This window comes from Hemiscyllium ocellatum, chromosome 8 (assembly GCF_020745735.1).
Source record: "Hemiscyllium ocellatum isolate sHemOce1 chromosome 8, sHemOce1.pat.X.cur, whole genome shotgun sequence".
NCBI lineage: Eukaryota > Metazoa > Chordata > Chondrichthyes > Orectolobiformes > Hemiscylliidae > Hemiscyllium > Hemiscyllium ocellatum.
The window spans coordinates 81157025-81178324 of record NC_083408.1 but is presented as its reverse complement, the minus strand read 5'-3'; the positions used below and the strand labels follow the sequence as shown (position 1 = coordinate 81178324).

Below are 21300 nucleotides of genomic sequence, written 5' to 3'. Positions count from 1 at the left end.
GAAACTTGCAATTCACATTGGCAAGATTTAATCCATCAGAAACTTGAAGAATAGTGCATGTAATTTCCCATTAGTATTTTTGTTTGTAACTCTTCAATTAGGGAACTAATAAGTTTTGAATATTGATATTACTAAGAATATTGGTGGCAGTGTCTTTTAGCTCAAAGTGAATTGCTGTTTGAACATACTTGTTTTCTTCCATGCATGTTGTAGCTGGAGCTTCAGATAGCAATGGGAGGGGCTGCAATTTTCATTTTAGCATATGCCTGTCCAGGTACCCGCTCCTGTCAATGGCATGCATTGAAAGGATTAAGGTTAATCATCATTGTTTAGCTGCATTATGAATGACTTTCCTTGGCCATCAAATCTTGAAGTGGAACTCAGATCCACAGCTTCTGGTGCAGAGGTAGGGAAGCTGCCCACTGCATTATTACTATAATCTTAAGATAACAGTGATCACAAACCCCCCAAATAATAACAAAGAATTTTGGAATCACTTGATAATTTAATAATAAATTAGTTTTGGCATTGTAAATCCCTCGATCAGATGCAGAAATAACAATTTTAACAAACAAGATAAACAAAAATTATACTCTATACTTCCCAGGTAAAGTTAATTGCAAGAGATGCAACAAAAACAGGAATGATAATACATAGCCGAAAAAATCAGCTGTTCCTGAGAAGTCTGCAGACTTAATTACAAATCACAAACTATGCTAGCAGTATGTCACAAGGATCAATGCTGGGTCCACTGCTTTCGTCATTTAAATCAAAAAGATTTGGATGTTAACATAGGAAGTACGATTAGTAAGTATGTAGCAAAAATGGAGGAGTGGTGGACAGCGAAGGTTATGTCCAAGTACAAGGGGATCTTGATCAGATGGGCCGATGAGAGGCAGACGGGGTTTAATTTAGATAAATATGAGGTGCTGCATTTTGGAAAGACAAATCAGGGCAGGACTTAGAGACATAATGGTAAGATCCTGGGGAGTGTTGCTGAACAGAGACCTTGGAGTTCAGATTCATAGTTCATTGAAAGTGGAGTTGCAAGTAGAGAGGATCATGAAGGAGATTGGTATGCTTACCTTTATTGATCTTGCATTGAAATTGGGAGGTCATATTGAAACTGTACAGGACATTGGTTAGGCCACTATTGGAATATTGCTTGTAGTTCTGATGGTCTTGCTCTAGGAAGTATGTTGTGAAATTTAAAGGGTTTAGAAAAGATTTACAAGGATGTTGCCAGGGTTGGAGATATAGGGAGAGGCTGAATAGGCTGGGGCTTTTTCCTGTAGTGCTGGAAGATAAGGTGTGATCTTATGGAGGTGTAGAAAGTCAGAAGGGCATGGCTAGGGTAAATAGACAAGGTCTTTTCCCTGGGGTAGGGAATCCAAAACTAGAAGGCATAGGTTCAAAGTGATAAGGGCAAGATTTAAAAGGAGCCTAAGGGGCAAGATTTAAAAGGAGCGTAAGGGGCAATTTTTTCAAACAGAGGGTGGTGCATGTATGGAATAAGCTACCAAAGGAAGTGGTGGAGACTGGTACAATTATATTTAAAAGGCATCTACATGAGTATGTGACTATCAAGGATTTAGAGGGACATAGGTCAAATACTGGCAAATGGGACTTGATTTATTTAGAATATCTGGATAGCATAGATGAGTTGGACCAAAATGTCTGTTTCCATGCTGTACATCTTTGACTCTATGGTCATAAATTGCCAGTTTGGCTGTTATTACATGGCCATAAGCTAAACAAAAACTTATTTTGTGATTTGGAATGCGATTTAAAATTCAAACTAACCTATACTAATGTATCACAGTTTTAAACTTCAGACACAATCTTGGTTCATTCTGACCCCTACAATGCCAAGCCTTAAATTGGGCACAATAAAGTTAAAGTTTCCCTTCTAACCATTTCAAACATTTCTTTAGTCTAGTTGGTACAACTCCATACTTTGGAAATTAAATGCAGATTTTGTTTTATGGTCACTTATAATTTTAACACTTTGGTCATTGGGATTGATTTCCTCAAGAATTTGCAGTGGAGCTGTAGTATTAATAAACTTGGGAGTGTTCTCATCTTTCTGGTTACTTGGAAAGTCATCTTCATCAAGTACATTATCATCTACTTCTGTACACTGTTTAAAATGTACTGATTTTTCACAGTTTACAAGTAGTGGTTCATCATTTACAGATAGTGGCTTGTCAACACATATTGTACTTGCGTGAGAGGGTGACTCACTTTTCATTTTAACCTCACTAATAAGTTTACTCGCATTAACAGAAGTCCAACAGTTACTGTGCGTCAATTGATTCCTGTCATAATTTGGAACTTCATTATTTGTTCCTTCTCCTGCATTAGTTGTCTCCAAAAAATTATCAGTGCCTGCCATAGCAACTAACTGGTATTTGTCATTAGATACAAATTCAACAGCATCATTTGCCAATGGTGTCTCTTCTTCCAATATTTTACCTTCTGCAATAGATTCAGAGACACTGGTTTCTTCTGTCTGTTTTTGAACGTTTGCAGCATTACAAGCTTCATTGTGGTTAACCTTGTCTAGTTTCAGAGAAAGTCCCTGGGAACTGGTGTTCTCACTCTCTTGTTGCTGAAATTATAAAATCAACAATATTTAGAGTCATAGAGATGTACAGCACGGAAACAGACCCTTCGGTCCAACTCGTCCAGGCCGACCAGATATCCCAACCTAAACTCATCCCACCTGCCAGCGCCCAGCCCATATCCCTCCAAACCCTTCCTATTCATATACCCATTCAGATGTTGCAATTGCACTTGCCCGAATTTAAAAAAGAATTAACATTAGTTGTAAAAAGAATCACATCACTGATCAATTTCTATTTACAAGGCCTCCAAACAAATGCCAATAAGAGGCTGCCAAGGATTTGGCAGATTTCAGTTTACATTGTAATGGTTCCTTGGTATGATATTGCTGTTTCTGTGGTTACTTCTGTTTGTTGGCTTTGAGGAAATTGTTTGATACGCAAGAATGATAGTACTAGACGTCATTCCAGCGTAACAATATTACATTGCAATTTTAAATTTCCTTTGAGTGTTATCAAAAAAGCTCAAGTAGAATATAAATTTATCATTTTCAGTCAGAAGCAGATTCAACACAGTCCTAGCTCTCAATTCCTCAATATTTCAAAAATCTACCAAAACAATCCACTAACAATTCAAGTTGTTAGTGTATGGATGTAGTTAGAGTAACTTTCAAAATAAAATTGCATACCTATTTGAAAAAGAAAACTGCAGTGATAGAGGAAAGAACAAAAGAGTGGGCTAATTGGACAATTCATTTATAGAGCTGGCATGAGCACAATGGACTAAAAGGCCTGTAAGATTCAATGATTTCACGTCAACTGGTGGCGGATATCAGTTTCCTTACAGTGATGACTATGAAAAGTTTAATTGAATGAAGAGTAGCAGGAAATGATTAATTCCAAATGCAGTATATCTAATACAGAAAGTTTAAAAATATCCAAGAACAAGAGTGTAAAATAGTAAATACAAACAAAATTAGCCTGGAATCAAATTTGAGAGTTACCCAAAGGAAATTTCCAGTTTTAAAAAAAATTGAACAATAAAAGTACTTATATAAGCTAAATCTTGAACTATCTATCTAAACCTACCTTTTTTTGGGACACAAAACAAAAATCCAAATTACAAACTCGAAAAGTAACAAATTGATCAAACTATTAGCCATGCGCAAGCATACAAAGAGAAGTGAATTTCTGGTTTAACGGAGATTCATCATTTCCTCAAGATGCTTGGTTCAGAAGGTTCAACATTATTTTCTTAATTAAATTGAACAAATTTTATACAAAATATAAAATGGAAGAAATAAAAGTAGTCCATATAGCCCCTCAAATCTATCCTGCCATTCTGTAAAATCATGGTTAATCTCCCCCAGTCCTGAACTCCTCTTGCATGCCAGCTGCTTAAAACCCTCAATATCTCAACATTTGAAAATCTATATTAAAAATACCCATTAAAATTTAATTTGATCTACTTGTTAGTATACCAGTTTGGTTAGAGTAACAAGGGTTTCTATCAAATAGAGTGTCTTTAGGTGATAGGATAGTGAGCTGATTAGCTCCCTGCCTCCTTTGCCATGTTATATATGGATGTACAGCACGGAAACAGACCCTTTGGTCCAGCTCGCCCATGCCGACCAGATATCCCAACCCAATCTAATCCCACATGCCAGCACCTGGCCCATATCCCTCCAAACCCTTCCTATTTATATACCCAATATACTTGAAGTGAATTTCTGCCTCCAGATAATATATGGTTAAAATTATGACATTAGTTGGGGCAATAACTGTCTGCAGTTTTCCTTTGTTAAATGGTAAATAAAATAGCTCAATTCACTTTATATATTCTTGCATTTGGATATTGGATATGCATTGATTTTACACTCAGCCACAATGTTCACTGCCAAATACATAAATCACTGCAGGCTAATACAGGAAGAATGCTCATTCTTCAGTAGAAATTTAAAAAACAGAAGTACAGTCATTGACAGAACATCATCTGGCGAAATAATAATTTTGAATCTTCTTCGTTAATATACAACTCACTTCTGCTCTGTAAAGCACTGCCATGATTTTTCTGCAACATTTATCTCAATGGTTAAAAGCAGATAGCTTGTGAATAATGTTCTGTTCTTGTTCAATCTTTAGATCTGGTTTCATTTAACTCACCTTAGAATGAATAACAAGGCCACTTTCACTGATTTCCACAACACTAATTAAAGGATGTTTTTCTGGTAGCTCATTTGTGACTGGATCCTCCAAACTGGTACTCAAGAATTGATTGATATTTTCTGAAGTTACACATAGATTTTTCTAAATAAAAAGAACATTTCATGTTCATGTTTAATACGACATCTGACGAAACATAATTATTTATGCACTTCTGCAAATTGTGTTTTTGAAACAAAACATAAATCATTCAAACTTAATTCCTACAATACTACAGCATCTTTACAAAGTATCAACCTATATTAATAAGAATGGGATTTGGTACTTTTACTGGTATATAGTATAAATGAATTAAGAGCGCATATAAATTTAACTGGTCAATGTTTAAACCCAACAAACATATAATCTTTCACTAAGTACATAGAGGCAACAAACTGATATTGTTCTAACAAACTGACACCAAATTACTTTCAATAAACCTAGTGTCTTGAAATTTACATGTCCATTTGCATACTTGTAAATCTAGAAGACAATAAGACATAGGACCATAAATTAGGCCATTCAGCCCATTAAATCTGCTCTGCCATTCAATCGTGGCTGATAAGTTTCTCAGTCAAAGAGTGTGGTGCTGGAAAAGCACGGCCAGTCAGGCAGCATCTGATGAGCAGGAGAGCAAAGCTCTTCATCAGGAATGATGGGGTGACCCAAGGGGTCTGAGAGATGAATGGGGGGTGTGGTGAAGAGGTAGCTGGGAATGCGACAGGTTAGCGTTGCTTAGTGTGTGTCCCCCAGAGATGTTCTCTGAAACGTTCCGCAAGTTGGTGTCCTGTCTCCTCAATGTAGAGGAGACCACAGTGAGAGCAACAGACACAGTAAATGACGTACGTGGCAGTACAGTTAAATCTTTCTTGGATGTGGAAGGATCCTTTGGAGCCGGACGGAGGTGAGGAGGAAGTGTGGGCGCAGGTTTTGCACTTCTTGCCGTGGCAGGGGAAGGTGCTAGGAATGGAGGGTGGGTTGGTGGGGGGGCATGCACCTAACAAGGGAATTGGGGGAATGGTCTCTCCAAAGCACAGATAAGGGGAGGTGGGGGGGAATATATCCCTAGTGTGGAGTCTGTTTTTAAGTGGCAGAAATGGCAGAGGATGATGTATTGTATCCGGACATTGGTGGGGTAGAAGGTGAGAACTGGGAGGTTCTGTCCTTGTTGCAATTGGAGGGTGGGGTTCAAGGATGGAGGTGCAGGAAGTGAAGGAGGCGTTGGAGGGCATCGATGACCACATGGGAGGGGAAATTGCGGTCTTTGAAGAACAAGGCATCTGGGATGTTTTATGGTGGAATTGGTCCTCCGGGGAGCAGATGCAAAGGAGTTGGGAATAAGGGATAGCGTTTTTACAGGAGGCAGGGTGGGAGGAGTTGTAGTCCAAGTAGCTGTAGAAGTTGGTGGGTTTGAAGTAGATGTCTGTGTTGAGTCGGTCGCTGGAAATGAACAAGTCCAGGAAGGAGAGGGAGGTGTCTTAGATGGTCCAGGTGAACTTGAGGTCAGGGTGGAAGGTATTTGTGAAGTTACTGAACTGTTAATTTCCTTGTGGGAGCACAAAGTGTACAGATACAGTCACCAATGTAGCGGAGGAAAAGATGGGGAATGGTGTTGATGTAGTTACGGAAGAGGCCAGCATAGCTGGGGCTCATGCAGGTGGTCTGGAGGAAGTGGGAGGATTTGAAGGAGAGGTTTCTCAACCCCATTCTCCCACTCTCTCTCCTTAAACTTTGATCCCCTTGACAATCAAGAACCTATCTATCTTTACCTTAAATAAAAATGACCTGACCTCCACAGCCTTCTGTGGCAATGAATTCCATCAATTCACCACTTTCTCACTGAAGAAGTTTCTCCTTCTCAGTTTGAAAGGCTCTTCCCTTTACTCTAAAGGTTCCATTCCTGATGAAGGGCTCTGGCCCGAAACATTGAATTTCCTGTTCCTTGGATGCTGCCTGACCTGCTGTGCTTTAACCAGCAACACATTTTCAGCTGTATTCCATTTGTCACCTCTTTGCCCACTCTCCTAAGCTGTTTAAATCTTTCTGTAGCCTTCCTGCCTTCTCAATGCTATCTATCCTTCTACCTTTGTATCATTTGCAAACTTAGTGACAATGCCCTCAGTTCCTTCATATATATAATGTACAAGTGGGAAACTACTCAATCCCAACAACCATTTATAGTACATCTAAAAATATAATCAATTATGTAAGGTTTTTGCCATATAATGGTGTATGAGATTGTGCAGCATGATATGGGCATATTTTAAGATGGAAAGAATGTATTCCTGAATCACTACAGCACTACTGCCTTTCCTAGTCAACAATTTTCTGTGTCAGACATATTGAATCCATTACACGGTATATAGCTCACAGTGTAGTCTCCCACTTCAAACTGGAAACCCATTCAGTTCAAAATCTCTATTGCAGGTTTAACCTTTTTGTGATGACACACTGTCTTCTCCCATTCCCATACCTTGATTTCTACAATACTGATATGTAAAAACTCTTTTTCTCTTGTATCTTTGATTATGGACTGAAATGCGGAAAAGACAGTTTTTAAAAAAACCAAGGATTGTGAGAGATTGTTGCATTCTATGAAAGCAAGCTACCAGCACTAATCAAAGTGCTGTTTATGCTGTTATTTGTTCAACCAGTGGAAGAAGGTTTAGTTGCAGAGGAGCAAGAACCAGGGAATGAGTAAAAAAATTAGGTTCAGCTAGCAACAAGAAGCTAATCAGCCTGTGGAATGATGAGCAGTTTGCTCATCAAAAACAATGTGATTGGTTAACTATCTGGAAAGTCAGTTTGTGGGCATAAATGATTAGTCATAAGCGATTGAACATCCATAAAGAAAGAAGCTGCCTTTGCAGTAAAAAAAAGCCTGAAGAAAGCCTGCTTAATTTCCCTCACCAATTGCTGGGTGCTATGGCTTTTAACCACAAAGTCAGAGACCATATAATCTGTCAATCTGTCACACTCTGCCTCCCACAAGAACATGAAAGTATCTGAAGACAAAGAGGGATCACCAAACAAGCCCTAGCAAGCCAAAAGGATTACCTCAGAGATCCCTGTGAATGAGGAATATTGAACTGCCTTCCCAATTTTCTCCTCCAATGGCAACACCCTTTTTTGTTTTACTGTCTATAACTGCATGTGTATATGAAGACTCTATAAGGGTATTAAAGTTTTAACTTGAGTTATATGTTGGTATTTCATAATTGTTTACTTCATCATCGCTAGGTCCAAATCTGAAAATTCCCTTCCAAATGGGATTGTGGGTCTACCTACAGTGCAGCGATACAAGGAGGGCAACGAGGGACAATAATAAATGCTGGTCAGCCAGCAATACCCACGTTTCAAAAAAATAAACTGGCTAAAAGGTGTATTCCAGTGGTACATAAGTTACTATATATGCTAAGCATACACAAATTTTTTTTTAGATTAGATTAGCAACAGTATGTGATGGATGGCAGTTGTAGGAAGGGGGGAAAGTCTCAGATACAGTCACATAGATGGGTTAACTTCAGGAAGGGGAAGAGAGGTAGGCACCTAGGGCAAGAGTCTTTTGTGGATATACACATTTCAAACAGGTATGCTGTTTTGGAAAATGTAGGGGGTGATGGATTCACGGGAATGTAGCATGAACAGACAAGTTTCTGGTATTCAGGCTGGCTCTAATGCAACGAGGGGGTACGTCGGCTTCCAGGAAATCAATTGTGTTCGGAGATTCTGTAGTCCGAGATACAAACAGACGTTTCTTTGGCCGGCAGAGAAAAAGCAGAATGGTATGTTGTTTCTCTGTTGCCAGGATCAAGGATGTCTCAGAGAGGGTGCAGAATGTTCTCACAGGGGAGAGGGGCCAGCAAGAGATCATTGTCCACATTGGAACCAATGACATACGAAGGGAAAAGGTTGAGATTCTGAAGGGGGATTACAGAGAGTTAGGCAGAAATCTAAAAAGGAGGTCCTCAAGGGTAGTAATATCTGGATTACTCCCAGTGCTACGAGCTAGTAAGGACAGGAATAGGAGCATAGAGCAGATGAATGCATGGCTGAGGAGCTGGTGTATGGGAGAAGGATTCATATTTTTGATCATTGGAATCTCTTTTGGAGTAGAAGTGGCCTGTACAAAAAGGACGGATTGCACCTAAATTGGAAGGGGACTAATATACTGGCAGAGAAATTTGCTAGAACTGCTTGGCAGGATTTAAACTAGTAAGGTGGGGGGCTGGGACTCAGGAGGTAGTGAGGAAAGAGATCAATCTGAGACTGGTACAGTTGAGAACAGGAGTGAGTCAAACAGTCAGGGCAGGCAGGGATAAGGTAGGACTAATAAATTAAACTGCATTTATTTCAATGCAAGGGGCCTAACAGGGAAGGCAGATGAACTCAGGACATGGTTAGGAACATGGGACTGGAATATCATAGCAACTACAGAAACATGGCTCAGGGATGGGCAGGACTGGCAGCTTAATGTTCTAGGATACAAATGCTACAGGAAGAATAGAAAGGGAGGCAAGAGAGGATGGGGTGTGGCATTTTTGATAAGGGATAGCAGTACAGCTGTGTTGAGGGAGGATATTCCCGGAAATGCATCCAGGGAAGTTATTTGGATGGAACTGAGAAATAATAACAGGATTATTATTGGGATTGTATTATAGACCCCCTAGCAGTCAGAGGGAAATTGAGAAACAAACTTGTAAGGAGATCTCAGCTATCTGCAAGAATAATAGGGTAGTTGTAGTAGGAGATTTTAACTTTCCAAACATCGACTGGGACTGCCATTGTGTTAAAGGTTTAGATGGAGAGGAATTTCTTAAGTGCGTACAAGACAATTTTCTGATTCAGTATATGGATGTATCTACTACAGAAGGTGCAAAACTTGACCTACTCTTGGGAAGTAAGGCAGAGCAGGTGACTGAGATGTCAATGGGGGAGCACTTTGGGGCCAGCGACCATAATTCTATTTGTTTTAAAATAGTGATGAAAAAGGATCAGGGTGGCACTGCTGCCTCACAGTACCAGGGTCCCAGGTTCGATTCCAGCCTCATGTCTGTGTGGGTTTCCTCTGGTTTCTTCCCACAGTCACAAAAATGTGCAGGTCAGGTGAATTGGCCATGCTAAACCACCCATGGTGTTAGGTGCATTAGTCAGAGGGAAATGGGTCTGAGTGGGTTATTCTTCAGAGGGCCAGTGTAGACTGGTTGGGCCGAAGGGCCTGTTTCCACACTGTAGGGAATCTAATCTACAGGATAGACCAGATCTAAAAGTTGAAATTCTAAATTGGAGAAAAGCCAATTTTGACGGGATTAGGTAAGAACTTTCGAAAGCTGATTGAATGCATATGTTCGCAGGTAAAGGGATGGCTGGAAAATGAGAAGCCTTCAGAAATGAGATAACAAGAATCCAGAGAAAGTATATTCCTGTCAGGGTGAAAGGAAAGGCTGGTAGGTATAAGGAATGCTGGATGACTAAAGAAATTGAAGGTTTGGTTATGGAAAAGGAAGCATATGTCAAGTATGGACAGGATAGATCGAGTGAATCCTTAGAAGAGTATAAAGGAAGTAGGAGTATACTTAAGAGGGAAATCAGGAGGGTATAAAGGGGTCATGAGATAGCTTTGGCAAATAGAGTTAAGGAGAATCCAAAGGGTTTTTACAAATATATCAAGGACAAAGGGTAACTAGGGAGAGAATAGGGCCCCTCAAAGATCAGCAAGGCAGCCTGTGTGTGGAGACACAGAAAACGGGGGAGATACTAAACGAGTATTTTGTATCAGTATTTACTGTGGAAAAGGATGCGGATGATATAGACTGTAGCGAAATAGATTGTGACATCTTGCAAAATGTCCAGATTACAGAGGAGGGAGTGCTGGATGTCTTGAAACCGGTAAAGGTGGATAAATCACCGGGACCTGATCAGGTATAACTGAGAACGCTGTGGGAAGCCAGAGAATAGATTGCTGGGCCTCTTGCTGAGATATTTGTATCATCGATAGTCACAGGTGAGGTGCCGGAAGACCGGAGTTTGGCAAACGTGGTTTCGTTGTTTAAGAAGGGCGGTAAAGACAAGCCAGGGATCTATAGACCAATGAGCCTGACATCGGTGGTGGGCAAGCTGTTGGAGGGAATCCTGAAGGACAGGATGTACATGTATTTGGAAAGGCAAGGACTGATTTGGGATAGTCAACATGACTTTGTGTGTGGGAAATCATATCTCACAAACTTGATTGAGTTTTTTGAAGAAGTAACAAAGAAGATTGATGAGGGCAGAGCAATAGGTGTGATCTATATGGACTTCAGTAAGGCGTTCGACAAGGTTCCTCATGGGAGACTGATTAGCAAGGTCAGATCTCATGGAATACAGGGAGAACTAGCCATTTGGATACAGAACTGGTTCAAAGGTAGAAGATAGAGGGTGGTGTTGGTGGTGATGGAGGGTTGTTTTTCAGACTGGAGGCCTGTGACCAGTGGAGTGCCACAAGGATCGGTGCTGGGTCCTGTACTTTTTGTCATTTACATAAATGATTTGGATGCGAGCATAAAAGGTACAGTTAGTAAGTTTGCAGCTGACACCAATATTGGAGGTGTAGTGGACAGCGAAAAGGATTACCTCAGATTACAACAGCATGTGGACCAGATGGGTCAATGGGCTGAGAAGTGGCAGATAGAGTTTAATTTAGATAAATGCGAGGAGCTGCATTTTGGGAAAGCAAATCTTAGCAGGACTTGTACACTTAATGATAAGGTCCTAGAGAGTGTTGCTGAATAAAGAGACCTTGGAGTGCAGGTTCATTGCTCCTTGAAAGTGGAGTCACAGATAGATAGGATAGTGAAGAAGGCGTTTGGTATGCTTTCCTTTTTTAGTCAGAGTTTGAGTACAGGAGTTGGGAGGTCATGTTGTGGCTGTACAGGACATTGGTTAGGCCACTGTTGGAATATTGTGTGCTATTCTGGTCTCCTTCCTATTGGAAAGATGTTATGAAACTTGAAAGGGTTCAGAAAAGATTGACAAGGATGTTGCCACGGTTTGAGGATTTGAGCTATAGGGAGAGGCTGAACAGGCTGGGGTTATTTTCCCTGGAACATCAGAGGCTGAGGGATGACGTTACAGAGGCTTACAAAATTATGAGGGGCTTGGATAGAATAAATAGGCAAAGTCTTTTCCCTGGGGTCGGGGAGTCCAGAACTAGAGGGCATAGGTTTAGGGCAAGAGGGGAAAGATATCAAATAGACCTAAGGGCCAACGTTTTGATGCAGAGGGTGGTGCGTGTATGGAATGAGCTGCCAGAGGAGTGGAGGAGGCTGGTACAATTGCAACATTTAAGAGGCATTTGGATGGGTATATGAATAGGAAGGGTTTGGAGGGATATGGGCCAGGTGCTGGCAGGTGGGACTAGATTGGTTTGGGATATCTGGTCGGTGTGGACGGGTTGTACCGAAGGGTCTGTTTCTGTACTGTACATCTCTATGACTCTATGAACAGACTAATTAGAGAAGGCAGAACAATTAATGTAGCAATTTTGTATATGGCATGACATTTTTGGAATCAACAAAGTTACCTGCAAACAGTTGCATGATTCTCCAGCATGAAAGCTTTGCCACAAGCCTCGACACTCAGGTGACTTCATTAACACGACTGCAGCATTGTCTTTAGATATATTAACTACGCTTTCTGCGGTGTCCAGCTGATGTTCTGGAGGAAATTGAACAATCAAGGAATATAAAACATCAGAGTCCTGAGTCCCAAATACAACCCTATAGTCATGAGTGTGAAGTACTGACTTGAAGCTTTCTTCATTAATATTTTGCACATGCAATACGAATGTTATAGTGTCTTTATTTTGATGGTAATGGAAATCAGGGCATACCGGTTCGGTTTTCTTTAAATAGTCACCATAGTAGAATGCAGTGTTTGCAGATGAATCTGCACCTACATCTACCTGTTCATCTGCAGAAGGACTGCATACCTTTTCCAAAGTCCCAAGAGATTCTTTACCACTAATTGCAATGGCACCTTCTTTTGCAACATTTTCCTGTTCTTCACGATCTACCTCTGAAACAAGTTTGGAAGAAGCAATTACATCATTTGGTTTTGCTAAAGTCTTATTTGAAACTATCGCAACCTCTTTAGCAGTTGACTCTGTAAAAGTTTTGCTTTCGTTCAGTTTGAAGTGTTCATTGTTCTCAGATTGTACCAAAGTGGAAACCTGCAAGGTGCTAAATTCAAATTCACTTTCTGGATTCACACCATCACCAAAACGCCCTCCATTTTGTTGATGTGAATATCCTTCAAGCTGACAATCTGATTTACAAAGTAACTGGCCACTCTCTGTGGACTCATTCCTGGTTTGTTTAAAGTCACCAGCAGAAAACTGTCCCACTTCTAGGGCTTGCTTCATAGGTAGCACAGGCAAAGTAACCACAAGCTGCCTCTTAGATTTGTTAAACATAGCTGACCCCAGATTTTCATCTACTGGATAAGGTAGATGCAAATCAAGCTTGTAAGCTGGTTTCTGTGACTCCAAACTTAAAAATTGCTCAGTTACATCTAAACAAGCATTCTCAGCAGACTTAAGCAAAGGGAGGTCAATAGCAATCACCAGCTCTTTAGGTCTGGTGCTGGAAGCAGCGTCACGAGCATATCGGTAATCTTGCAAATCAATATGTGACCTGTGAATAATGGAGTATTTGGGTTGAGTAGATTTGCTGTCTTGTGATTTTGTATTCTTGTCTTTCATTGCAGTTTCTGCACTTTTGCTTGTTGTTTTAGATTTTGTGCCATGCCCAGAGGGAGTTTCTGACTTTAGGGAACCAAAAGGATAAGGAAACTGTAAAGGGTCATCATCATCTGGAGGTTTCTTGGGAACACCAGGAATAGGTTTTCGAATGACAGCAGCCTCGGGCATTCCCTTGTACTTTACTTTTAAAGTTTTAAAGTTTCTTGAATCTAGTTTGGCATTTAGTTGCTTCTCTATCACTTCAATTGAAGTTTGATCTACCATTGTTTTAAACTTCTTGTTTTTATTCGCCATGTACAAAGTGTCTGGATGAAACACCACATCATATATCATGTGTTTTCTGCCACCTTTACCCAGATCTTCTCTCCCCGGCGCCAGACTGTATGGAAGAGACCAATGTTGTCCGACCGTCCCGTTGGCACCCTTTTCAGCTTTGCAAAAGGGTTTATGTATCAGGTCGTTGCTGCAGACATTGATGAAACATTTCTGGTCCCCATTAACACTGGTTTTGAGGACATAACCAGGTTTGGGATGCACGAACTTAATGTCCATGCCCCTCTCTTTTTCGAGTTGAGTGATTTCCTCTTCGTACTTTTTCTTATTTTCCGGACTGGAAATTTCCTCCGCGTACTCGCACAGCATTTTTCTAAACTTTTCATCTTTAAACGCTGTGGAAAAGCGCTCCACTTCGTCCCGGGTCAAGTCCAGATCCTCGAGTTTCGAAAAAGATGCCATGTTGTAGGTCTACCTCAACGCGTCTACATCCGCCGTCGCAGACGTTTGACGTCAACACCGCACGAAAGTTTGGTCATCCTTTACCTTACTCTCCCCTTTATCCAACTCCGAAGGTATTATGTTTGACTTTGTTTAGTAACTTGTTTTAAAGAACGGTTGAAGTTAGCGTCTTTTTATACTTAAGGGATGCAGTACGTTGGGTATCTACGTGATGCGTACTATATGGCGGATTTAGGTAGGAATCAACCCGATGTGATGTGTCCTGGTTGCCAAGGAGACGTCTTCAAACACAAACACAAACCAGGTCTCGACCCTGCTTTGTTTATAATCCTATTGTTAGCATGTTGTAAATAAAATTTCGGTCGTTATTATGCAACTATTGCCCGCAAAAGCTGGAAATTGCCGAGGCAAATAGTTTCACTAGTGACCCTGCTGGTAGGTTCTTTTAAGTTAAGACATGAACATGTCTCAGTAGCATAATTATATGGATGCTGGATCTCCAACTTTAGCTGCTTATCAACTTTCAAACGACAATTTATCTCAAGTAGTTAGCTATTGATGTCAAGCATTAGAAACAACAAGCTTTCCTACTCTCAAATGTCAAAGTTTGGAAATAACTCTAGACTGTCAGTTGGATTAATGTGAAGGCAGTGTAAAAGGGTACAGAAGTGATTTACAATAATTGTCCTGTGGTTCAAACATTTCACTTACATACTTGGACTAAATAAGCTGAAGCTGTTCTTATTAAAAATAGAAGATTGTGAGGGGATTTGATGTGTGTTCAAACTGTGATGTGGGGGTCCCAGTGTTGGACGAGGATGGACAAAGTCAGAAGTCACATGACACCAAATTATGGTCCAATAGGTTTCTTCAAAATTACAAGCTTTTGGAGCACTGCTCCTTCGTCAGGCACAGAATGTATAAGCAGAGAGATAATAGCAAGATAATTCCAGGCAATCAAGAGTGTCAAAAGACTTTATACTTAAGTCTTTTGACACTCTTAATTGCATAGAATTATCTTGCCATTATCTCTCCACTTATAAATTCTGTGCCTGGGTGCTCCCTCCACTTCACCTGACAAAAGGAGCAGTGCTCTGAAACTTGTGATTTTAGATAAAACTGCTGGACTATAATCTCGTGCCATGTGACTTCTGACTTTGTGCATATGAGTCAGGACAGAGAAGATAACATCAACTTATTTGTTGAAGTATTTTTAACATAATAAAATGGCCAATACACTTCAGAGGAGCACTGTAAAACAAAGTACATCAGTGAAGTCCACAAAAAGTTATTAGGTGAAGTAACAACAGGGGTCAGTTTTATATAGTGTTTTAAAGAAGGAAAATCTTAAAGTCGCAAAGTAGGTTGAGAAGCAAAGAGGTGTGGAGAAAATATCCTAAAGCTTAGGACCGAGGCAATTTTAGATGCTAACCCCAATGGTGGAGCAACTGCAATCGAGAGTGCACAATACAATAGAATTAGAAGAGCAAGGCCATGAAGGGAATCTGCAAAGCAGGAGAAGAATGTTTTAGAACGTGTTGTTTGGCAGTTTCGAATGCATGTCACAAGCACAGAATAGGAAAACTGAACGTGATGCCACTTGGTGCCCCTAGGTAGCAGCAAACATTATCCTTGAATGTAAAATTCAATTTTAAGATAGTTTTAATTGAAAGTGTAGGAGAAATTAGCCCAATAAGTTAGAGATCACAAAGCACAGTTCGAAGTGAAATTAACAAAGAGTTTATTAGTATGGCGATATCGCGGAAGAGAAATTGACTAAGCTGAAACAGCACAGTCTGTCTAGGTAGCAGAAAATACTCTTCCTCAAGCTGAGGATGAAGCCAGGTTTGATAGGAATCTTGTACAATTAGTTTAATTAAAATGGGGAAAGATACAATGTATTTGGAAATTGTAATTGGATTACTCAGTGATGATAATTGAAAAACAGTTATCGGAAGAATGTCCTGATTGTCCAAAAGCCACAGGACATAGGAGTGGAAGCTACGCCATTCAACCCATTGAGTCCACTCCACCATTTAATCATGGCTGATGGGCATTTCAATTCCACTTACTCACACTCTCCCTGTAGCCTTAATTCCTTGCGAGATCAAGAATTTATCAATCTCTGCCTCGAAGACACCTAACGTCCCAGCCTTCACTGTGCTCCATGGCAATGAATTCCACAGGCCCACCACTCTCTGGCTGAAGAAATGTCTTTTCGTTTCTGTTCTAAATTGACCCACTCTAAATCTAAGGCTGTGCCCACGGGTCCTAGTCTCCCCACCTAATGGAAACAAATTTCCAGCATCCACCCTTTCTAAGCCATGCATTATCTTGTAAGTTTCTATTCGATCTCCCCTCAATCTTCTAAACTCTAATGAATACAATCCCAGGATCCTCAGCCATTCATTGTATGTTAGGCCTACCATTCCAGGAACCTCCGTTGGACACGCTCCAGTGCAAGTATGTCCTTCCTGAGGCGTGAGGCTCAAAATTGGACACAGTATTCTAAATGGGGCCTAACTAGAGCTTTGAAAAGTCTCAGAAGCACTTTGCTGCTTTTGTATTCCAGCCCTCTTGAGATAAGTGGCAACATTACAATTATTTCCTTAACCTGCAAATCAACCTTTAGAGAATCCTGGACTAGCACTCTCAGATACCTTTGTAATAGTCAATACAATGTAACATCCTGACAGTATCAATGAGTTTTTGGTGGGATCAGGAGATTTCAGCTCACTTTGCAGGTAAGTGAGAATGTCTCTTTTGAAACAGTAAAGTGATTTGGAGATGCCAGTGTTGGACTGGGGTGAACAAAGTTAAAAATCACACAACACCAGGTTATAGTCCAACAAGTTAAATTGGGAGCATTAGCTTTCAGAGCGCGACTCCTTCATCAGATGGTTGTAGAGTCCACAATTGTAAGACACAGAATTAATAGCAAAAGTTTAGTGTAACTGAAATTATACATTGAAAAATACCTTGATTGTTTGAGTTTTTCATCTGTTAGAATGAGCATGATAGTTTCACTTCTTTCATATGGAAATCACAAGACTTCTTTAAAAAGTTACATTCTCAGGTTAACTGTAACAATTTGTGTCAGCCCAGATAAGATGTAAAGATGTTGAAGGTGTTAGCCCTCTGTATTCTGTTGTCTGTGCCATAATGTTTAGACTGATTCTAGTCTATAAAATGAGTTAACAGAGTCTTACAAGGATTCATGCAGTTTTTGAGCAAAGTACAATGTAACACTGCAAGTACGTATATGTGTATGTGTGCATATGGTTTTTGTGTGTGTGTCTGTCTGGGGTGGGGAGTTGTGAGTGCGAGAGAGATTGTATATGTGTGTGTGTAAAGTGTCTAAGTCTGTGAGGGGATGCATGTGTGAGTGTGTGTGTGTCTGTAGAAATGTATGTGTGTCTGGGGTGGGGGGTTGTGAGTGTCTGTGAGAAAGTGTATGTGTATGTGAGTGTAAAGTGTCTAAGTCTGTGAGAGGATGCATGTGTGAGTGTGGTAGTGTGTGTGTCTGTAGGAGTGTGTGAGTGCCTATGTGCGTGTCTGTGTATGTGTGTTTAGGAGCTTCTGTCTGTGTATAGTGCAATGGTGGTCACCTGTAGTGTGACATGAACCAAAGGTCCTGGTTGACGCCCTCTCTATGGGTATGGAACTTAGCTATCAGCCTCTGCTCGGCCACTTTTTGCTGCTGCCTGTCCCGAAGTCCGCCGTGGAGGATGGTCACCCGAACGTCCGAGGTCGAATGTCCTGGACCGCTGAAGTGTTCCCTAACTGGGAGAGAACACTCCTTTCTGTTGATTGTTGTGCGATGCCCATTTATCCGTTGCTGTAGCCTTTGATTGGTTTCACCAATGTACCATGCCACAGGGCACCTTGCCTGCAGCATATGAGATAGACAACGTTGGCTGAGTCGCATGAGTACCTGCCACATACATGATGGGAGGTGTCCCCACGTGTAATGGTGGTGTCCATGTCCACACTCTGGCACGTCTTGCAGCGCCTACTGTGACAGGGTTGTATGGAGCTGTCCTGAAAGCCGGGCAGCTTGCTACAAACAATGATCTGTTTGTGGTTTGGCGGTTGTTTAAAGGCGAGCAATAGAGGTGTGGGGAAGGTCTTGGCGAGGTGCTCATCATTAAGAATGTGTTGCAGGTCGCGAAGAACTTGAAACAGTAAGGTGCTTCCATTGTTCCTGTCCTGGGTGCAAGGTCCTTGGTGGTGCCTCTCCGCCTGACCTGTTCTTTGTGTGGCTTTGGTATTGTGTGCATGAGACTACCCACAGGGCTTTGAGACAGCTGTGGGGACCAGGTATTAGGAGTGTGTTTTGGGAAGTGTATTCCCTTGTCTGTGAGTGTTGTCTGGTTTCACTTGTCAGACTGTTTGGTCACTGCTGAGGCATTCTGGGTGATTCTGGTAAAGTTTGGCCAAGTTGCTTTCCTGTGTTCTGTGTGGGCCTATTATGGGTAGGCAGGATGGCAGATCTTTTCCCACAGAAAGAAAAAAGCATATTGTTGTGCAAAGAAAGGTGGCAGATCAGAAGATAAGACAGATATTTAAAAACACAAAAGGATTATTTAAAAAAATTAAGAATATAATTATAGAGTACAAGAGAAAGCCAGTCAGAAATATTGAATCACAAAGGAAGAGTTTCTATAGATACTTCAATGAGAAAACAATGAAAGTGTTTGTACTATAACAATTTAGACTAGACAATAAGGAAACGTCAAATGCAGTGAACAGATATTTTGCATCTATCTTCAATATAGAGGATACAAGAATTAACCCAGAAGTAGCAATACATCAGGAAATGGAAGGGAGCGAGGTCAAAGGAAAATCAATCACGAGAGAAGCGGTGCTGAGTAAATTGTTGGGGTTGCAGGCTTAAAATGTCCAGGCTCTCATGGGACTTCACTCTAGAGTCGAGATAACTGATGTATTTGGTTTTAATTTTCCAAAACTCTCTTCATTCAAAAATAGTCCCAATAGCAAAAGGGAGCAAAAAGGAAGACAGAAAGCAGGAGACTACAATCCAGTTGGCTTAATATCAGTCGGAAAAGTGATTGAAGTTATAAGAGTTCACCCTGGAAAAGCGTGAAGTCATTCACCTTGGAATGTTGAATTTGATTGCAGAATACAGGTTAAAGGCAGGAGTTTTGGCAATGTGGAGGAAGAGAGAGATCTTAGGGTCCATAGATCCCTCAAAGTTGTGACCCAAGATGATAGGGTCGTTAAGAAGGTGTATGATGCGTTGGCTTTCATTAGTGGAGGATTGAGCTTAAGAGCCGAGACGTTATGCTGCAGCTCTATAAGAGGCCTAGTTAGACCACATTTGGAATATTTTTTGTTCAGTTCTGGTCATCTCATTACAGGAAAGATATGGAAGCTTTAGAGAGGCTGCTGAGGAGTTTTATCAGGATACTGCCTGGTCCGGAAGGAATGTCTAATGAGGAAAGGTTGAGGGAGCGAGGGCTTTTCTCATTGGAGCGAAGAAAGATGAGAGGTGACTTGATAGAGGTGTTTAAGATGATGAGAGGCATAGATCTAATGGATAGCCAGAGACTTCTTCTGTAGTGGAAATGTCTATCACGAGGGGACATAGTTTTAAGGGGAGTGGAGGAAGGTTTAGGGGAGATGTCTGAGGTACATTGATGGGTTCATGAAATGCACTGCCAGCAGTCATAGTAGAGTCAGGTACATTAGGGACATACTTAGATATGCATATGGAAGTTAATAGAATGGAGGTTAAGTAGGTTAGTGTGATATTTGCGAAGGATAAAAGGTTGCACAACATCAAGGGCTGAAGGACCTGTACCGTGTTATGTTCTATTATTACAGTTAAAGGAAGGCAATTGTATAAGTTTACGGTCATCAGGCAGAATTAGCACGACAAGGGAAATAATTGACCAATCTATTTGCGAATGTAACACTTGCTGTGGATAAAGGGGAACTAGTAGATATACTGGACTTAGATTTCCAGAAGGTATTTAATAATCTGTCACATCAAAGGTTATTGTGGAAAAGAAGAGGTGTGGTAGGTGCATATTGGTTCACTAACAGGAAATATAGGCATAAATGAGTCCTTTCCAAGTTGCAGGAGGTAACAAGCAGTGTGCCACAGGGATGCGTGCTGTGATCTCAACTGTTTGCAATTTATATAAATGATTTACATGAAGGTTCGGAGGATATGATTGTCAAATTTTCTGATGTCAGAGATGTAGGACACTAAGTTGTGAAGAAGACACAAGGCGATAAAAATATATGGATAGGTTAAATGCATGGGCAGAGATCTGGCAAATGGGAATATAATGTGCATGAATCATGAAACATTAGTATGCATGTACAGTAAGTAATTGGGCAAGCTAACAGAACATTATGCATTGTCCCAGAGGACTATCGGGTTTGTGTGAGAGTGAGTGAGAGATTAACCCGAGAGTCACCACACCTCAGGTGAGGAGCAAGGTTGAGAAAGGAGAACATTCATGGTAACCTGAACCATTGCAGGAATTGAACCAGTGCTGATTGCATTACTGTGCATTGCAAACTAGCCCAACTGAGCTAACCGACCTCTCAAGTGATATTTGCAAAGGAATAGTCTGTTCACTAATATTCTATGTGGGTTCCCCACCAGGACCACCTGACTCGTGACATTACAACCTTATAAACATGGACAAAAGGGATGATGCTCAGAGTGACAATGAGGGGGACAGCTTAATATAAAATAAACACAACATGGAATGGAATACAGAAGCAGAGAGGTTGTGTTTCAATTATATGGGGCACTGGTGAGACAGTATCTGGAGTACTATGTAGCCCCGTACTTTCACTTAAGGGATGAGGTACATGTATTTGAGACAATTCTGAGGTGACATTTCTTATGAGGAAAGGTTGGACAGGTGAAGCTTTTATCCATTGGAGTTTAGAAGAGTAAGAGGTAACTTGATTGAAATACAGAAGATCCTGAGGGTCTTGAAAAGGTAGATGTGGAGAGGATGCTCTTATGGGAGAATCTAGGACTAGGTCACTGTTTAATAATCAGGGGTAACCCAT

At 40.8% G+C, this 21300-nt stretch overlaps 1 protein-coding gene across 2 annotated transcripts; it reads right to left on the bottom strand.

Annotated features, from left to right (window-relative positions):
• Nucleotides 1-583: 583 nt before the first annotated feature.
• Nucleotides 584-14249, bottom strand: dnaaf2 (dynein axonemal assembly factor 2). 2 transcript variants are annotated; one of them, XM_060828504.1, is made up of 3 exons: nucleotides 12328-14249; nucleotides 4728-4871; nucleotides 584-2611 (listed from the first exon to the last, which is right to left on the bottom strand). In XM_060828504.1, the coding sequence occupies exons 1-3, from the start codon at nucleotides 14239-14241 to the stop codon at nucleotides 1931-1933; spliced, it is 2739 nt and encodes a 912-aa protein (XP_060684487.1). In that variant the 5' UTR covers nucleotides 14242-14249; the 3' UTR covers nucleotides 584-1930. The 2 variants fall into 2 exon arrangements, with proteins under 2 accessions (XP_060684487.1, XP_060684488.1); XM_060828505.1 differs by lacking the exon at nucleotides 4728-4871.
• Nucleotides 14250-21300: the final 7051 nt, after the last annotated feature.